Below are 19,146 nucleotides of genomic sequence, written 5' to 3' on the forward strand. Positions count from 1 at the left end.
GCACTCAGCAGAGGCTGCCCACGGCAGAGAGCGGGCCTCTTCCAGCCAAGGACAATTCATCCTCTTATTTGGGGCTGAAGGAGGAAAGGTTCAAGGCAAGCTCTGGAATCCCAGCCCTTTGGGGGCCGGGGGGCTCCGGCATCTTGACCTGCACCCCGTAAGGCCAGGTTGTTGGTTCGGGCTTCCGGGGACGCAGCCAAATTCCTCTAGATTTGGGCTGTGGCTGACCTGGTCACCAGGAAGCCTGGCCGAGAGTCCAGCTGGAGGGGCCCTGTGGGGGCAGTGGACTTTCTCCCTCTACCTCCTGAGGCATTCGATTGGTGCCTGGGTCCTGCCCTCTTCCATGCCCAGATGACAGCTTGCCAACCAAGAGGATGTCGCAGTTGGCAGCCGACGTCTGGAGGCTTCTCAGTGACGGGAAAGCCTGGCAGTGAGTGTGATCAGCTTCTCGGGCTGAGCTTCTCCCAAAGAGTGCCAGCGTCCTGCCACCGAACCCCCTCTGGGCAGTGCCAGCCCGGGAGATCCCAAGAGCTGCCTTTGTTCGCACGGTCTAGAGGGGGGCAAAGCAGAGACTGGACAAGCGGGAGCTGGCAGCCAGAGAGCTTTATTCACCCCAAGGTTGGGCCCTGCGCAGAAGGAGGTGGGCAGGGAGGACACCAGGCACCGCCGCCTCCTCGGGGGACAGGAGTCCGAGTGGGCCCTCGGCCACCATTGCTTTCCCCTCTCCAGGATGGGGAAAAGGCGGGCTCTGAATGGGAGGGACGCCGAGCGGGCATTAGGAGCTGTTTATGGAAAACAGCAAAGCAAGCAGGGAATCTGGGCAGCGATCCTGGCAGAGGGACAGCTTTCCAGCCTGCACAAACACGAGGGGAGCAGGAACCAGGGGGGCCGGGTGGCAGCTTCTGCCCCCTCGCTACGCCAGATGCTTCCTTCGAGGGGCAGCGGCACCTCTCCCTCCAGGTCCTGCTCCCCCCTTACCCTTGCTTTAATGGGTATTAAAAATAGAACAAAAACAGGGCTGGAGATGGGAACAAAATAGAGGCGCCGATGCTAGGCGCCGGGCTCCTGCCAGAAAGGGGGCCTGGCGTGGGGCCCCCCAGGAGCCAGGCTGCTTGTTTAACCTCGGGGTCCCACCCCATATTGGCCCGCTGCCCCCTGAGGCTGCATCCTCTCTGTGGAAGCCTCCCACGCTCATCCCGCCCCCCAGACGCTGAATTCTGCCTGGGGATGTGTGTGGCGATCCGGCTGCCAGGCGGGGGTCCGGGCTGGCCCGGCGGTGGTGGGCAGCAGCGTTAGTTGGCCCCCTTCCTTTTCAGGGGCTTCTCGTGCTCCAGAAGCCACTCCTTCACGCCCACTCCTCCCGTGTAGTTGCCCGTCTTTCCGCTGCTACAGATCACGCGGTGGCACGGGATGATGATGGGGACCTGGAAGAGAGGGATGGAGGCGGTGATGCTTGGGACCACGCACGGCTGGCAGAGTGGGGATGGCGCCGGGTCCCCGGGTGACGCAGGCATGCCCAGCTTTGCTTAAAGGGGGTGGGGTGAGAGGGGGCCCGGGCATCGGCCCTGCCTCCCAGCCCCTTGAGCTTCAGAAGCCCCCATGTGAGGTGAGGCTACCATTACCAGGGGCTGCTGGACGGGCCGGCACACAAGGATGGAGGACCTCGGTGTCGGACCACGGCATTTGTGAGCCCCTTGGGCCCCGTAGGAGCCGAAGCCTGGCCTGTGGACTCCCTCCCGGGGAGGGAGGAAGGGGTAGAAGCCATCGAGCCCATCCCCCGGACCCGCGGTGAGCGATCACAGAACGCATCTTGAGGTGAGAGAGCCCAAGTTGGCTCTTTGGAATCGTGTGTACTTTATTTTCTATATTTTCAGAAACAGGATGCTGAGAAGGGTCCAGAGGCCTCCTCAGATGGCCAGAGAGGCCCAGGGCACTGGATTCGAAACGGCAGTGGATGCAAGGCCAGGCTTTCCGTCCTTCTTCAGCTCAGGGGTCCATCGGCATCTACATCAAGCCTCGGAGCCCCGACTTCTCCATCCAGTGTGCCGACACCCAGAAAAGGCTCCGAAAGCCTTTGAGCCTTCCAGAAGTGCCGGCTCTCCCCTCCCCAATAATCCGGGCTAAGCCCCCATTGCATGCGGCCTCCGGCGAGAGGGGCTCAAACGGGGGATGGGCATCTCGCCTTCGTTTTCAGAAGAGCCCCAACTTTTCATCATGGAAACTCTGTGCCACCGGAGGGGGAAAGCCTTGTTCTTCCACCAAAAAGACTGAGTTGGTGCTTCGGGATCATTCCAGAGCAGCTGCCACCGACCCGCTCGGTGACCCCGAGGGAGCCGCAGTCTCTCGCCTTAGCGCCTTCCTCGGTGGGAGGAAGGCTGGACCGGAGCCTCCCAAGTCCCTTCGTCGCTCGGGTTCTAGACGTCTCGGCCTCCCCGGCCTCGGCTCCCCCATTTGTCACGCAGAGTCGGTCTGAGGCTCTTCCTTCCGTTCTAAGTCTCTGATCGGACGGTGTCTGAGGTCCAGAGAAGAACATGGAGCCATGCAGCAGGGTGGGGGTCCCAGGGGGCTCTTTTCACGTTCCCGTGCAGAAAGCAAAGAATTCTGACTTAAAAGGGAAAGTCAAGAGACGCCTTCCCGGGCCTCAATCCACGCTCAAACGCGGGACAGCATGGCGGGACGCCCAGACGGAACCCGACTCCTCGGGCCGTAAGAAGGGGGACATCAGGAATTCCGGCTCTCTCCCTCGAACGAGGAGGAAACCAGCCGTCCAGTGGAGGCTTTGGGGTTCCACGACCAGCCCGAGAGAAGGAAGAGAAGAGCCATCGGGTGGTCCGGGCCCCCCGGCTCTGCGAGGGAATGCTGGCTGCCGTTCACTCACCGACGGTTCCGAGGCTCCCCACTCGCTCGTGGGGCTCACCCCACTCCCTGTCCCCGTTTCCCTCTCAGCAGCAGCAGCCCCCCCTTCCCTCGTCTCCAGGCTGGAAGTTCGGTGTTTTCTGGCGGCGATCATGAGCGTCCCTGCAAGGCTCATCCGGGGAAAGTGGCCCCCCGGCCTCTCCGGTCCAGGCCTCGTCCAGCCCAGAAGTCAACACGGGGCAGCCGTCGTGGGGAGGCCGTCTCAGGCTGGGGTACAAAGTGGCGGCTTTGAGCTTGAGCGCTCTTCTGACTCGGGGCGGGCCGCCACCGGGCAGCGGTGCCATGTTCTGGTTCGGTTCTGCACCCGAAGGGGAGAACATCAGAGCCTTCCCAAGCCGCCACCAAGGGCATCAAGGGGAGCTCGGGGCCGCGGCGTCTCCTCAGGCAGCAGCCCGGAGGGAAGGAGCTCGCAGCCTCCTCGGTACCCAGATCCCGGGGAGCCCCGACACCCCTCTGGGCAAACGCCCGACAGCCCCGGCGTAGTGCGAGGGGGACGCCTCGGCCGCCCGAGCCCAGCAGAGCCTCCGTCCTGCTTCCTCAGTCCCACGCGCTCCGGCGGGCCAGGATAAAGGGGCGCCTCCAGAACGTGTCTGGGAAAAGGAGGGGAGAGAGTCTGGCCCAGGAGGGAACCCCGGCCATGGCAGCCGGCGGCCGGGCTTGGCTGAAGGCTTCTCCGTCCGGCTCCTCCACTCGACGAATCCCGTGACGTGCGCCGGCAGCTCTCGAGCTTCCTGGCAGCCGCCCGAGGATGGCACGAAACGGGGCGGCTCCGGGACGCCGCAGCCCCTCCTTCTCCATCTTCTCTGAAATGCACCATTACTCTGCCTGGCACCGCGGGCTGGCGGCATCCTGGCCAATGTGGGCGGTCAATGCTCCGGCCTAGCAAGGCCCGCGGCCTGCGGGGTGGGCAGGGAGAGAAGCAGGGCCGGCCCGGACAGGAAGAGGGAAGTGGAGACGCCATCTCTGAGGAAGCTCCCGCTGGCTCTGCGGACAGAAACAGGGAAGTGGAGACGCCATCTCTGGGGAAGCTCCTGCAGCCCCCGAGGACAGGAAGAGGGAAGTGGAGATGCCATCTTTGAGGAAGCCGCGCGGAGAGGAGGCTCAGAGGCTGAGGAGGCACTTCTGCACAGATGGCGATGTCGCCGCCAGCGCCAGAAACGTGCCTGGCTTTGCTCTGAGGCGCAGAGCCTGGCATCCCGAGCAGCAGCGGGGGCAGAGCGGTGCTGAGGAGGGAGAGCGGAGCTCCAGCAATCCCGGCTTAAAGGCTGGTCTGATCTGGGGGATCCCATCCCATCTCATGGCTTTACCTAACTGGAGATGTTTGTCCGGTGTCGGGGAAAGCCGTCCCGAATGCCTGGTGTGTTCTCAGGGCATGACTCAGACAGAAGCCTGTTTCCTGGGTTGTCACTGGGTCCTCAGCACATTCTACAGAGTACCCGAGGCCTTCTGTGCCTCAAAGGGCTGCTTTTCCCACCTTCCCAGGCCTGGGCCTGTTTGCAGCCTCCGGCCTGGCCATGCCCTCCATGCTGGTCAGCTCCAGGTCATCTGCCCTCTTGAAGGCAGGGAGAGCCAGGCATCAGGTGCCCAAGGCAGGGGAAGGAGAAAAGCTGCCACCAACCTGGCTCTTGGGGCCCACCGTGGTAGGATTCTGGACCTGCCCCACATGTGAAGCTCGAGGAATACCGAGTCGAGAAACGTCCCCGACCCCTGGCAAGAACGAGAGAGACGCTCCTCGAGACAGACGAGCCTGGCACCTTCCCCAGCTCAGCTAATGGGAGATGCCCCTGTGCCAGGTGCCACGGACCGGTCATCACCCTCTCTGGGGGGTCTGACCCAACTATGAGGACCCCACCAGGTCCACCTCCCCCCAGAGCCCACATACGTGTCTGAGGCTCTCCCCACACACGTACATGGGTCTCTACAGACACAGACAAGGCAAGCGGGGCCGGTGGCCAGCAGAGGCATGCTACAGGCTGCTACATTCATGGCTCTTCTCTAGATGACTCAGGAATTTTATTTTTACGCAGTGCCCACTGCTAAATGTGGCTGCTGGTTTGCCTGGCTGAACATAAGCTCACTGCCCGGGGCCAGGAGGTCCAGGAGAGTGAAGGACCTGGTGACCCTGGGCAAGTCACTTCTCTGTGCCTCAGTCTCCTTATCTGTAAAATAGGGTTAACCCCTGGGGTCAGTATGAAAGAAAAAGGAGAGAACCCATCGGGTGTTCTGCCAACCCAACACCACTAAAGCTAGGCCGGCTAATGCCTCGTCCCTGTCCTTGGATCCCCAGCTCCTGGCACCACTCAGTGCCTGACAAAGATGTGACCATTGCCAGATCGGTGGGAGGAATAAGAGACTGGCCTTCCCCTCGACTCCCAGAGCCCTGACATCTGGGGGACAGGCACCCCCAATAGGGATTAATGGCCAGGCAAGCAGGCACACTTCTGATCTCCCCCAGGACAGAAAAGTGGCCCCCAAAGCCCCGGCCTGGCCTCCTTCCTTACCGGGTTGTGCCTCATGACGCCCCCCACAGCTCTGGCCGCGCGACTGTTCCCTGCCAGGGCCGCGAGCTGTCCGTAAGAAACGGTGTCGCCGAATTTCACTGCCGTCATCAGCTTGTACAACACCCGTCTTCTGAAGGAGTCTGGAAGAGAAAGGGGGAGAATGGCATGAACTGTCCGATGGCACCAATGACAAGGCCATAAAGAGCTGCGACGCTGAGCCGCCGTCTGTCCCCCAACTCCAGCCAGCTCTGCTGAGGCCCGGGGAGGCTCAAAGGAGAGGAGGATGGTGGGCAGAGCCTCTCTGCCTCCCCTGGGGGCAAGATGGGGGGCACAGCCTGGGCCCTTCCTCCCCCAGGAGGGGCTCCCCTTTGGGCCCTCTCTTGGCTGGGCCTCTGATGACCTCACACTGGGCCCCTCCAACAGCGGGGATGGAGAAATGATCCAACGTCTGCCAGTTCATTTCCAGCTTGGGTGGGGACGCCGAGGGGAAGGAGCTCTACAGTCCGGCCTGACCCTGGCTCCTGGAGCCCCCCTCCATGGACAGGTGGCCAAAAGACAATAACCTTCTTCCCATTTTAATTGACCAACAGTCAAAGGTGCCGCTCTTCATTGGGCCGAAGTGGCAGATACACAAGTGTCTGAGGACGTCCCCCTGGGTGGCACCGAGCTGGCAGAGGAGATGCCCCCTGCCCCACAGTGGGGGGGAGCCCTCGCCAACACTCTGGGGTCCTTTTCCTGGCACCCCCGGGGCTTCGGAGGGGCTGGAGCCACTCTAACCCAGGGGGCCCCCAGAGACACAGCTCCCTCGCTCCAGCCACGATGCCACCTGGATCCCGCTCGGTACCAAAGTGGTCCAATAGGACCGTGTTCTGGAAGGGCAGCGCCACCCGCTGCCGCATGTGTGTTAAATAATAAAAATCACTTCTGAACGGAAGAGAACGCTAATCACTTCCCTGGCAAAAACCCTGTTTAGTCTTTATTATAACATTAAGCAAATTAAACATCAGCATAATCCAGGTGATATGAGAACAGGGTCATCAAAGAAATTAACTTTGTTGTTCCTCCATTTACACGGATTAGGAGGGGGCAGCAGATAGCGCCGTGCTCTAGTTTTTATGATATAATTTCCAACTGTACACCATTTGTGGCACCGGGGTGACTGGGGGGTTAATCAGACTGATTTGTCCTTTTAATTGCTTTCTATTCAAAGAAAATTCATTAGATAATGTTCTCTTCAAAATTCATGAATCAATTTAACTGAAGAAACCACATTAAGGGAGCTGCTTCATTAGCACATTGGGTGGTGGGCCTGCCGCGTGGCTGCCAGGGTTTCCTCGGGCAAACAGGGCTTGTTTACCGAGTGCCATCCTCGGGGCCCTGGGGAAATCCAAGGCCTGGCCGGTTCTGGCCCATTCTGGGGGCCANCCTCGGGGCCCTGGGGAAATCCAAGGCCTGGCCGGTTCTGGCCCATTCTGGGGGCCAGAGAGGGGCCTCCACCCTCCTGCTCTCTCTGCTTTCAGGGAATTTCTGTCCTGGGCAAAAAACAGTCCCCACCCAGGGGCGGCACATGGAGCCGGCCACAGCCGCTAGCCAGGGCCGACCGCCAGCTCGCTCCGGCCCGCTCGCTCCCACTGCCGGCCGGTTTTGTTTGTGTTTCTCTTGGCAGAGGGAGAGGAGGAGGCAGGTTAGACCCAGCAGGAGGGGAACCTGGAACTTCACAAAACCTGCAGGAATAAAATGCCGAGTCTGTGTGCAAATGGAACCAGAGCGAGGAACGGGGACAAGAAGCGATGGCCGGAGGCCAAACACCCTCATTGGAGAGCCGGCCATCAGGCTGCTTGGGAAGGCCTCGGCCAAGTTCTGGAGTGGCCCAAGAACGCCACTGTGCTTCCCTGCAGGAGCGCCACGTCCAGCACGCCCGCTTGGCCGCCCGGTGAATTTTTCACGGGCTCTCTAGAGCGGCTGAAAATGCCCAACAGGACGGCCCAGCCATTTCCAGAAAGGGAGCCATTGGGCATGGGGGGGGGGACTGGCACCCACTTCCGGGGAGTGCCGACCTCTGGGGCTTCGAGGCAGCCCCACAACTCCATCCTTGGGGATTCCCGGCTGGGGAATGAGTGCTCAGAGCTCTGACGTGGCCCAAGCCCCGCCCATTGGACCCCTCCTCGGGCTCCGGGGCCTCCAGGAGCCTGGTAGGAGCCTCACACAGGCTCCTCGATGCTTCCCCTGCCAGGACAGGAGCTCCTGGGGGCCCCGCACCCACGTTCCTCTGCACGGAGGAGGCAGGACAGCGGCTGGCCCAGCTCGGACATCTCAAGTGCTCCGACAGCAGCCGGTTCTCCCCATTTTGCGGACAGACGAGCCTGGGAGGGGGTGAAACGCCTCCGCCGGGGATGTGGCAGCCTTCCTGACGGCGCATCCTGGCTCTGTCCGAGAGCCGGCCAGGGCAGGCGAGTCCGTGGAGCGCCCGCCCGGGGTCTCTGGAGCCGTCATGCCTGCCTGGGCCTCCCCGGGGCGCCTCTAGGCCTTCTGGGCGAACATGCTGGAGCGTTCGGCCATCCCTTCTGCAGCTCATTAGCCAGGGTCACATGGCAAGAATGCATGTGAGGCTGGATTTGAACTCAGACCGCCGGATTCCCGAGGCTAGGCTGCCCGCAGAGGCCACAATGGGCGGTTCTGGCCGGGGTTCCCCTCGATCTCGCACGTGGTCTGAGCCTTCGTTACGTGCCACACGTGGGCCGAACCGCAGCACCTCCCACGCGCCCACGGGAGACAGACACGGAGGAGCTCCGCCTGGTCTGTTTCCAGAATCTGTTTTCAGGGAGACGGACGTGAATGTTGAGAGAAGCAGCCGAAGACCACCCCAAGGGAAGACGGGCTGAGCCAGGCCAGACTCTCCAACGGCCCTCCGGAGTTGGTGTGGTCAGCTCAGCCTCCCCACATCAGAGCCAAGCCAAGCCTCTGGCCGGCGCCTCTGCTGAGCGCTGTGACCGGTTTAGGTGGCCGCCGAGGAAGGCCTTCCAGGGCCGGAGGAGCTCCATGTGAGGCCACCAGGCGTGGAGCGCCCCAGAAGAGGAGCCCAGCGAGCTCGGCCACCATTCAGACGGGGGGGGGTCTTGGGAGGGGGGAATTGGGGCGGGGACCCTCTTCTCCTGGGGCCCCGCCGGGGAAGCAGAAGCTTTAAGACCTCAGCTCTGGCAAGCATCTTTTCTCACTCATTTTAATACTTGGGGCGGGGTCTTTGCTGAAGTTTGAAGGTAAAATGAGGGTCTGGGAATAAGCTTCTAAAGCCGTGAAACAGCAACACCTCGGAGCGGGGAGCATCCGCTGACCAGGGAATGGACTGGATAATAAATAGAATAAATATGGCCCTCCTCGGGCTCCTCCCAATACAAAGGCAAATTCCAGGCAACAGAATCATTTTCCTTAAGAATAAACATTTGTGTTCTGCTCTCAGGGATGCTGCTGGTCCTTCAGGGTGTTCTTCAGGTCTAGTTTTTCTAGTAAATGGGGCACACGAATGTGAGGGACGCCACGACCCGCTCCTGCATCCAGGCCTGAGAAGGGCTGGGCTGCTTCGCCATGAAGTTACTGCATCTGCCACTGGCCCAAGGCCTGACCTCACACCCTTCTCACAACGGTCAGGAGCCAGGGCTCTTTTTCGGGGCTGCTGGACTGCCCTACTGGATTTGGATAGGCTGAGCCCTCTCTCCTGCCTGGGATTTTTGGACAAGACTCCCTCAGGCTGGGCTCCTGGGGCTCCCCCCAACTCCAGGGCTCTTGGGTTGTCTTTCCCCATTAGAATGTAAGCTCTTTGAGGAGGGGGCTGTCTAGTTTGCTTATATTTGCATCCTCAATGCATAGCATAATGCTTGAAATACAGGAAGCACTTAATGAATGCTTTCCATCCATCCATCCATCCATCCATCCATCCATGAATGGTTCTCTTTTTACACACCAAACTGCTCTTGGGTTTCCTTGGCTCATGGTTTCTCTTCTGAGCTTCTCCAACCTCATCGCCAAGAGCGAGAGACATTCCAGGGCCAATGTTTCTAACAAAACTGCCTTATCTTTCCTCTGAACCAGCACAGCCCTCGTCCTGACTCTCCTCTCTTCCCTGAGGGCATCCTCATTCTCCCTGGAATCTTCATCCTGTGTGGACCTCACCTTCTCTCCTGCCTCATTCTTCATCTGGAAGAAGCCCCGGCTCTTACTGTTGGCCTCTCCACATCAGACTCCTCTTCTCTCCTCTCCCATCTCCCCTTAGCTCAGGTCCTCATGACTCCTAAGGAGCTGCTCACTGGTCCCTCCGCCTCTCGTCTCCTCCTGCTCCAGACCTTTGTCCACACCGCCACCCGAGGCCGAAGGGCCCATCCGATCGAGCCCCTCGAGCCACTTCTCTAACTCCTCGCTGTCTCTGAGGTCCCACAGAGAGCCCTCTGGCTCACTGCTTGAGCTCTTCTCAACTTGGGGAGTCCAACTGGACGGTCCCTGAAGGTCCTTCTTGCTCAGGCCTGTGAGCCAATGGGCTATAAGACCTCTGGAGGAAGAGCCGCTAATTTATAGCCATTGAAGGTGGGCAAAGAGCTTTTTCCCACTGGCTCTGATGGGAAGACGGGGCTGATGGAGGAGCGAGTGGCTGGAGAGGCCCGAAAGGGGCCCACGTCCCCGTGGAAACAGAGACGGGGCCAGGGCGTGGGGAGGAGTGGGAAAGCCACCGGATGGCCTGGTAGTCCCCAAGCGAGGGAAGGCCCCGACGCACACTGAACCCTGAGCATTTTTGCTTTAATCATGCCGTATTGTCTTTTCTTGGCAAGCTGGACAGAGGACAAGGGAAGAAGGAGGAGCTCCACGGACATTGTTTCAAACCAGTGAAAACCTGCCCGCCTGCCAAGCCCGGCTTGGCCCTTATTTCCATCCCCTCCAAGGCCCGATCAGGTGATAACGTAATTAGCAGAGTGGAAATAGCAGGACAAACCAACAAAGAGGCTACACCCCACACGGACCGGGCGGGAGGGGTCGGGCAGGAAATTCTGGTTGCTCACCGTTCCCGGCAAGAAACACAGAAAACAGCCCGTGTGTGCGTGCCAGGAGGTGGGGGCGGGGGCCGGACGGCCGAGCCAGGCCCTCCCCGAGGCCCTCCAGGACACAGGCCGGGGGAGCCCGGGCCCCACAGAGAGCCCCTCCCCAGGCCCCTCGCACCCCAAGGCACAGGCCAACCCCTTCAGCGAGGGAAGCGAGAGGGAGACTAGAGAAGGCTAACCTCGCCAAAGGTTATGAAGATGTATTGAGGGGCTGAACTGGGAGTCAGAAAGATCTGAGTTCAAATCCTGCCTCAGGCCCTCACTGGTCTGGTGTATGTGAACAAAGCCACTTCTCTCTTCTACAAAACAGAAATATTGGTGCCTGCTTCCCAGGGCTGCTGAAAGGATCAAATGAGAGGATATTTAGAATTATCTAAGTAATAGCAATTGTAGTAGTAGTAGTAGCAGCAGCAGTGGTAGTGGTAGTGGTAGTAGTTTAGCCATCTAAGAGTGATCTCTAGACTGAACAGGGAAGGAAACTGAGGTAAAGGGGTACAGTCAGTCAACAAGCATTCTCTCTCTTATCTTCCACCTTAGAATCAATACGAAGTAGAGGCTCCAAGGCAGAAGAGCGGTAAGGGTAGGCCATGGGGGTCAAATGACTTGCCCAGGGTCACCCAGCCAGGAAGTGTCTGAGGCCAGATTTGAACCCAGGACCTCCTGTCTAAGCCTGGCTCTCCATCCCCGGAGCCACCCCGCTGCCCTGTCAACAAGCGCCTCCTATGTGCCAGGAATGGTGCCCAACACTGGACATACACAGCGACCAACGAAATCAAACAATCCATCTCGGGCCCGTGAGGGAACAAGACGGCGGTGTGGACGTCTCGGGAAATCCCCGGCAGCCTCGGGCCCGGCTTGGTCACAGGCAAACGGCTTCTGGTTTCTGTCTGCTTCTCCCAGAACACTCGGGGACAAACACAAGCTGTCGTCCGGCTTCAGACGTTTCCCCGAGGGTCACTGAGCAGATAACGGCCCCTGAACCGGCCCATCGTTTAACTGAAAACCCACCCGAGAACGTGGGAGCCTCCTCCTCCTCCTGTCCAAGCAAAGGCCGGGCCTGGGTCCTGCTGGGGAGAAGGGAATGGAAATGCCCCCGGCCCCAGGGTCCATTTAATGATGATCTCCTCCACGGCCCTCCGGCATCCTGAACAAAACCGCCGCCTCCCCACGGGAGGGTCCACGTTCTCTCAGCTCCTTCGGCACCGCCTTCTCCCAGGGCGGCCCAAGAGGTCCCGAGGACTCCGACGGACGGACCGTCCATCCGCTCCGCAGAAACCATCCAGAGTTCCTGCCCTCAGGAAGTTCGGTCTGTGGGAAGAGGCTGGACAAAAGTGGCCGACGGGAGAGCTCGGCCCCATTGGCCAGATGGCAAACAGAGGGAAAGGGCCAGAGGAAGGTCCTCTCGCCCAGGTCCGAGGAGGCGCTGCCTGAGGCCCATTGGGCCGAGCGGGTCCTTCCTCTATTACACGTGGAAGCCTGGGATGTGGCAGGGGGGAACTTTATAAATATAAATGAATGCACTGAAGATGACCCAACAGAAAATTCCGAATCTATTCCTTTACTTGTGGCTCCTTTTGGCACGACGAGGGACTGCCCATAGCCAGCTGGTAAATCATTCGTCCCCTCCGGCTTCGCCCTCTCCGAGCGATACACACATACTGCACAGCAGCTATGGAACAGGGTGCTGCTTAAAGGGAAATAATTGGATTTCCTCCCCCAGCTGGCTGTGACCTGCCTCCCCCACAAGGAGCGGGCGAAGCCCTGTGCTTCCCCCCACGCTCTGGACACGCGTCCCGAGCACCCAGGGGACGATCAGCCTTGGATGCTCTCTGGCTGTCTCCGCTGCAGGACCCTCTAAATGGAATTCTTCATCCTCTACCTCATGCTGCTAAATGAACCACCATCTTGCCAGGCGTTGAAACTAAGGCTCTGGGTCATCTTTCGCTCCTCCTCCTCAGTTCTTACACTCAAACCCCATTCGTTCTTCCTCTGCAGTCTCTCACCTCCCTTTTTTGTCCCCACCCACCCTGAGGTCAGGACATCCACGTACCTCATCTGGACGCTGGAGACAGCATGTCCATGGAGCCCTCACATGCCTGAGGGAAAAAAAAACCCTGAAAAATGTCAATCCAGTAGGAAGTCTGAGGAAATGCCCCAGACATCTGTTCTTAGTCCTGTTTTGTCCAATATGCTTATCAAAGACGGAAATGAAAGCCTAAAAACCATGTTGTACAATCTTGTAGCTACTATAATGAGTGGCAGAATCAGGAACCACATACGCCCTGAAATGCTGGGACTGGCAAGATGAAAATAAATGGATAAATGCAAAACTCCACATTTGGGTCCAAAAAATCATCTTCAGAGGTAGTTAATATAAGAGGGTATGTTTGAAAACTCAATTGGAAGGATTTTAAATCAAAAAGGGAAAGAGGGAAAAAACTGTTGACATGGATCTATGCTGTGAGATGACATAGCACCATGATAGGAAGAAAAGGAGAAAGAAACAAGATTCAGAGAAGGAAAACTACAAGGAAGAGTCAATAATAAATCCCACAAATTCAGGATGTCAGTATACCTATTCATGAGGGATGGTTACAGTTAAAGGGATCTAAAGATCCTAAAGCTGGGAACCTAAGTTGATCTCATCAGAGATTTCCCTGAGATGTGATGGGATCTGACCCATCATTAAAATATGGGTCTGGATATACAAAATGGGATACAGTGAAAAATAAAAGGAGGGGAAGGAAAGCCCCTTCATATTAAGAAAATTTATTTCTGTGAAGAAATTCAGAAACCAGGGTGGATAAGCATGGTGGCCGGCCTCTGAAAATGCTCTCTCCAAAGTTAACAATGATATTTTATTTGCTGCATCCAACAGCATTTTTAGGGGGACAGGTAGGATAGGCAAGGATGAATTGTGATTGGCATTCTTAGAGGAAGTCCTGAGTTCACAGTTCCAAGGAAGCACTGGGTTAATAGCACATGATTAATATGAAAAGGTAAAAAATGTTAAAATATAATGATATTTCCTAAAAAAAAGGTTTTTGATACAGATGAGGAAAAATAGTAACAAAAAATGAAAAAGGAAAAGATATGGTAATACAAAAGGCAAAAGTACCTCTAATAAAAAGCAGATTAATCTTCAAAAAGGTATATGAATTAATGTTTTGGAAAAAGGATATAACCAACTTCATTAATTACTTTTAGTAGATCAGAATATTGATGTAGATTTCATTTACTTCAGGAATTATCAAGAGTATGAAGAAAATAATAGAAAACAAATTACATGCATTCCTCATAACAAATGTGAATGGTTTAAATTCTCTCGTTAAAAGAAAAAGAGTGACAAAATATGTCCAAAATCAAAATGATCAATAAATGTTGCCTATTGAAGATGTATTTGGAATAAATATAGGGCTGTATTAAAACTAGGAGGTTAGTCTAAAGGATTTGAAATGAAATTGTATGTTCAAAACATCAACAAGAGGAGTATGGCTAAAGCTTCTTGATAAAGTGGAATCTGAACTAGAAAAGTCTGAAAGAGAAGGAAGTAGAAATGATAACAGATTGAAAGGAAAGGCCTAGATGACACTGGAGATATAATTTTATTGGTAAAGGTAAATTCAAGATCAACTCCTTCTATCAATGCAGTCTAATGTTTTCTCCGTAAATGAAAGACGCAAAAAGTTGCAAAAATGGGAGGGGATTTGCTTGATCACACCAGCAGAATGTGGGAAAGGTAAGACTTGAACCCCAAACTTTCTGGTATCAGGATCAATTCTATATCTACTATACCACCTGTCTTCAAAGGGAAATAAAAATAATAGTGAATATGGTATTATTAAAAGAATATAGAGTGAGAGAATCTGAGCTCAAATCATATGCCAATGGGACCTTGAAACAAAATTGACTGTGTGACCCTGGGCAAGTCACTTGACTCCCATTGCCTACCCTTACCACTCTTCTGCCTTGGAGTCAATATACTCCAAGATGGAAGGTAAGGGTTTAAAAAAAATTGACATTTAAATCTGTTTTCTCATCTGTTAAATGAGGGAGTCAGGCTAGCTATTTTTTTGGTCTCTACTAGATCTTAAACTATAAATGCTGATTCAAAAAAGTAATAATTTTCAATTGGCATGCCCCATATAATCCAAAAGTTAAATTTATAAAAGTCTGGTTAAAAATGATACACAAAGAAATAGCCAAATATGGTAATAATAGCAGGGGACTTTAAATGCCTTTATCATAATATGAACAACCAAACTACAAGATTAATAATTTTAAAAAATCATAGATCTGAAATGCTTGTTTAATATGTTAGAAATAGGTACAGGGATATTTCTTTTCTTTTCTTTCTTCTTTTTTTTTTTTGGTATTAAATATCTGCCTAAGTTTATTGGAGGAACAACCTGAAAGGAACAGATAAATTATGCCTAGAGCAAAACAAAGGTTTTCTTAATTTCTCAGTTTTAGAAGTGGCCTAATATTGCTTTCCATTGGTTAGTTTCTGGGATATTTGCTGTTACTTTTTTTTATTTAAAAAATTTATTTAGAATATTTTTCCATGGTTGGATGATTCATGATTTCTACCCCCTTCCAATTCTCACAAAAATTGGTCACATGCTCCGTTACAGAAGAGCCATACATACATTCAAAAGACAGACATGACATATGTTGTATTTTCAGAAGTCAACAGCCAATTAGAATTAAATTATAATAGCATGAGCCAGAATCACAAAACTAAAAGGAAAGTGAAGAAGTAATCTATCAAACCATGACGTGGCTAAAGTAGAAACTAGAAAAATAAAGGAATGATAACCAAGCCATCTCCCAATCGATAAATGGACAAGGTTCATGAATAGGCACTTTTCAGACAAAGAAATCAAAAGTATCAATAAGCACATGAGAAAGTGCTCTAAATCTCTAATAATTAGAGAAATGCAAATCAAAACAACTCTGAGGTATCACCTCACACCTAGCAGATTGGCTAAAATGATAGAAGTGGAGAGTAATGAATGTTGGAGGGGATGTGGCAAAATTGGGACATTAATGCATTGCTGGTGGAGTTGTGAACTGATCCAACCATTCTGGCTGGCAATTTGGAACTATGCTCAAAGGGCTATAAAAGACTGTCTGCCCTTTGATCCAGCCATAGCACTGCTTGGTTTATACCCCAAAGAGATAATAAGGAAAAAGACTTGTACAAAAATATTTATAGCTGCGTTCTTTGTAGTGGCAAAAAATTGGAAAATAAGAGAATGTCCTTCGATTGGGGAATGGCTGAACACACTGTGGTATATGCTGGTGATGGAATACTATTGTGCTGAAAGGAATGATGAACTGGAGGAACTCCATGTGAACTGGAACGACTTCCAGGAAGTGATGCAGAGTGAAAGGAGCAGAGCCAGGAGAACATTGTATGCCGATGTATACATTGTGGTAAAATCGAACATCACGGACTTCTCTACTAGCAGCAATGCAAGAATTCAGAGCAAGGCTGAGGGACTTCTGAGAAAGAAAACTAGCCACATTCAGAGGAAGAACTGTGGGAGGAGAAACACAGAAGAAAAACAACTGCTTGAACACATGGGCTGATGGGGATATTATTGGGGATGGAGACACATAACTCGAGTCCAACTATCAACAATATGGAATTAGGTCTTGATCAATGATACATGTAAAACCCAGCGAAATTGTGTGTTGGCTAAGTGGGGTTAGGGGGAGTTGGGGGAGAGGGAAAGAACATGAAATATGTAACTATGGGAAAATATTCAAAATAAAAATCAAAAATTAAAAATAAAAATAAAGAATGATAACAATAATACAAAAATATATGGGATGGGGGGCAGCTGGGTAGCTCAGTGGATTGAGAGCCAGACCTAGAGATGGGAGGTCCTAGGTTCAAATCCGGCCTCAGACACTTCCCAGCTGTGTGACCCTGGGCAAGTCACTTGACCCCCATTGCCTACTCTTATCACTCTTCTGCCTTGGAGCCAATACACAATATTGACTTCAAGATGGAAGGTGAGGGTTTAAAATAAAAAAAAAAATTAAAAAAAAATCTATGTGATGGGACCAAAATAATTTTTCAGGATGTATTTATGTTGCTGAATGTCTACATTAATAAGAGAGAAAATAAGTGAACAAAGCTTCTAACTAAAGGCCATGGAAAAGAATCAAAGCAGCAGCCTAAAAAAAAGAGAGATTATGAAGTTAAGAACAGAAATCAAGAACGATTCAAGATAATTGCAAGAGTATTTATTAAACATCTGTTATGTGCAAGGCATGAGTTAGGCAAAGTATAACTGAAAACTAGTCACTGGCCTTTCCAAGAGAAAAGCATGTGTAAGATTAAAAAGTTGGCCAGTCTTTTAAGAAGTGTCAAGTCAAGTAAGACTTAACCTGAGAACAAAACAAAACTAAATAAAGCCTAATAAATGAATGCTTGACCCTGTGGGGGATAACACCTGGCCCAAGCAGGTTCACAGGAATCTTCTGAAATAAATAATCCTTATGCCAATAATTTTATTCATAAGCAACTAAAGAAGAAACCCTATTCAATACCAGAAAACATAATTATGTTTTTAAAACCTGGCAAAGATAATGCCACAAAAGAAAATTATTAATAATAAAATCATCCCAACAACAAAAAGAAGTGTGACTTCACTGTTACATGGTGGTAGAGGTGTGACAGAGGAACAATGAAGAATAAATATGGTGGCAAAGTTCAAGTCCTGTTAGTCTCTACGATGTTGGAAAGATGTTGGGCATATCCCCCATCAATCTGCTTGCCTTTGGAGAACCTCATCACCTGGAAGCTGTCTGTATGATAACGAGTTATTTGGCCACAGTTCCCATGGAGTGAAGAAAAATACAAAGCAGCTCTTAATCCAGAAGTGTCTCCATCTGCTTTTGCAGTGGTGTTGATAAAATAGTGGGAAAGGGGGCAAACCAAGCAAATAATCACTTTTGAGAAAATCTGGCAACGTTCTAATATGAGCTACTTCTCTAGTGGCCAATGGGCCAGACAAAATTTTTGAGGGACTGAATCATATCAATGCTATCATTCAATCAACTGATCAATCAACAGGTGTCTTTTAAGTACCTTCTAAATGAAACCAAGAGATGAAAGGAAGATTTGAATAAATGAAAAGATAGCTCAAAGGTTCTCTTTAGAGACTTGAGTAAAGGAGCTAGTTTTAGCATGCTTTGAGAGGCAATAAGAAATGGCATTTCATGGGACATTTGGTCATCTCATATTGCAGTTTGAATAGGAATTTTCAAAAATATCATGAAAATAATTACAATTTATGTACCATCTTCTTGTTGCAGAGAATGAGAAAGCCTAAGGAGAATTTGATAAAATCTCCTAAATTTAATCAACATATATGTGGCTCTTCAATGATGCAAGTGCACAAGTGGCCTAAGGGGAGAAGACCCAAAATGTTAGAAAATACCATTTGGGAATAAAAAATGACAGAAGTCAAATGCTTGTGAGGCCACCCAGAATTCTGCTCTTCTTTGAGAAAAAAAAAGAAAAAATGTGAGAACAAACACCAAAGAGCATAAGAAATATGAAAATAATATTTAGGTGGAAAATGACATTATTTTGGTAGTCATTCTTGAATTAACTGAGCTGGCTGTTTATAGTCAGAACACTGAATTGATAAAGATAAAGGAATTACAATCTGAAAGAAAAAAAATGAGAAGAGATATGACATTCAATGAAAACATCTCCAACCTGACCTATTTAAAGAAGCAATTAATCTGAAAAATGGGAAAGAGACGATGGAATGGGAAGTGACAGTGATTATTAACACTTCCTAAAAGAATTTAACCAACATGATTCAATAGGTGCTGAGGAAGGTCAAAAGAGCCTAGAAATAGTTGTAGCCAGAACTCCCAACCCACTCTTGCCAATGCCTAGCACCCTCCCATCAAGCTTGTTTATATTTACTCTACAGATTTTTGCATTTAAATATAATTGCATCTGTTGATTCTTCCCCAAATATTTTTGCTTCCTTATCCCCAACGCCACCAAAGCCTTCTAATATTAGTCTTCCATCTTTTAATTGTTTTCCATTTGTCCTATATCTAGCTTGTTTCAGTCACTCAATTGACAAACATTTATTAAGCATCTTCTATGTACCAGCCACTGCGGTATGTATTGTGGATACAAAAAGAGGCAAAAGGCAATCCCTGCCCTCACGGAGCACACAATCTAATGGGAGAAGACAGCAAGTAAGCAAATCTGTAAGAAGAAACAGGAAATCAACAGTAAAAGGAAGGCACTAGAATTGGGGAAGGCAGGAGGTGGGATCTTAACAGGGACTTAAAGGAAGTCAGGGAAGTGAGTGGTCAGAGGGGAGGAGGGAGAGCCTTCCAGGAATGAGGGATGGCCAGAGAGAATGTTCAGAGTGCAGAGATGGAGGGTGTTTATGGAACAGCCTGCAGGCTGCAGTCACAGATCAGAGACACTGAGATGGATTATTTGTAGGTGGTGGTGAGATGGGCGCTATCACCACATTGGTGTGGCGGAGGCGAGTAGGAGAGCACCTCGCTCTTGTGGCTAGGGGCACTAGAGGGGAGGGTGTTTGAAGGAGACTCCCCACTCGGGGAGGAAAGAATGTTTCCTTTGCTTATTG

General features: G+C 52.0%; 1 protein-coding gene across 1 annotated transcript in view; it reads right to left on the reverse strand.

Annotated features, from left to right (window-relative positions):
* Window positions 1-588: 588 nt before the first annotated feature.
* MGMT (O-6-methylguanine-DNA methyltransferase) overlaps window positions 589-19,146 on the reverse strand; it is a 209,821-nt gene continuing 191,263 nt past the window's right edge. The window contains exons 4-5 of the mRNA XM_044659189.1: window positions 5,418-5,557; window positions 589-1,424 (exon numbers count right to left, since the gene is read on the reverse strand). Of these exons, the coding sequence (XP_044515124.1) occupies window positions 1,293-1,424; window positions 5,418-5,557 (272 nt within the window). The 3' untranslated portion in view covers window positions 589-1,292. The remainder of the gene's footprint in view (window positions 1,425-5,417; window positions 5,558-19,146) is intronic.

The sequence above is a fragment of the Gracilinanus agilis genome, chromosome 2 (assembly GCF_016433145.1).
Source record: "Gracilinanus agilis isolate LMUSP501 chromosome 2, AgileGrace, whole genome shotgun sequence".
Classification (NCBI taxonomy): Eukaryota; Metazoa; Chordata; class Mammalia; order Didelphimorphia; family Didelphidae; genus Gracilinanus; species Gracilinanus agilis.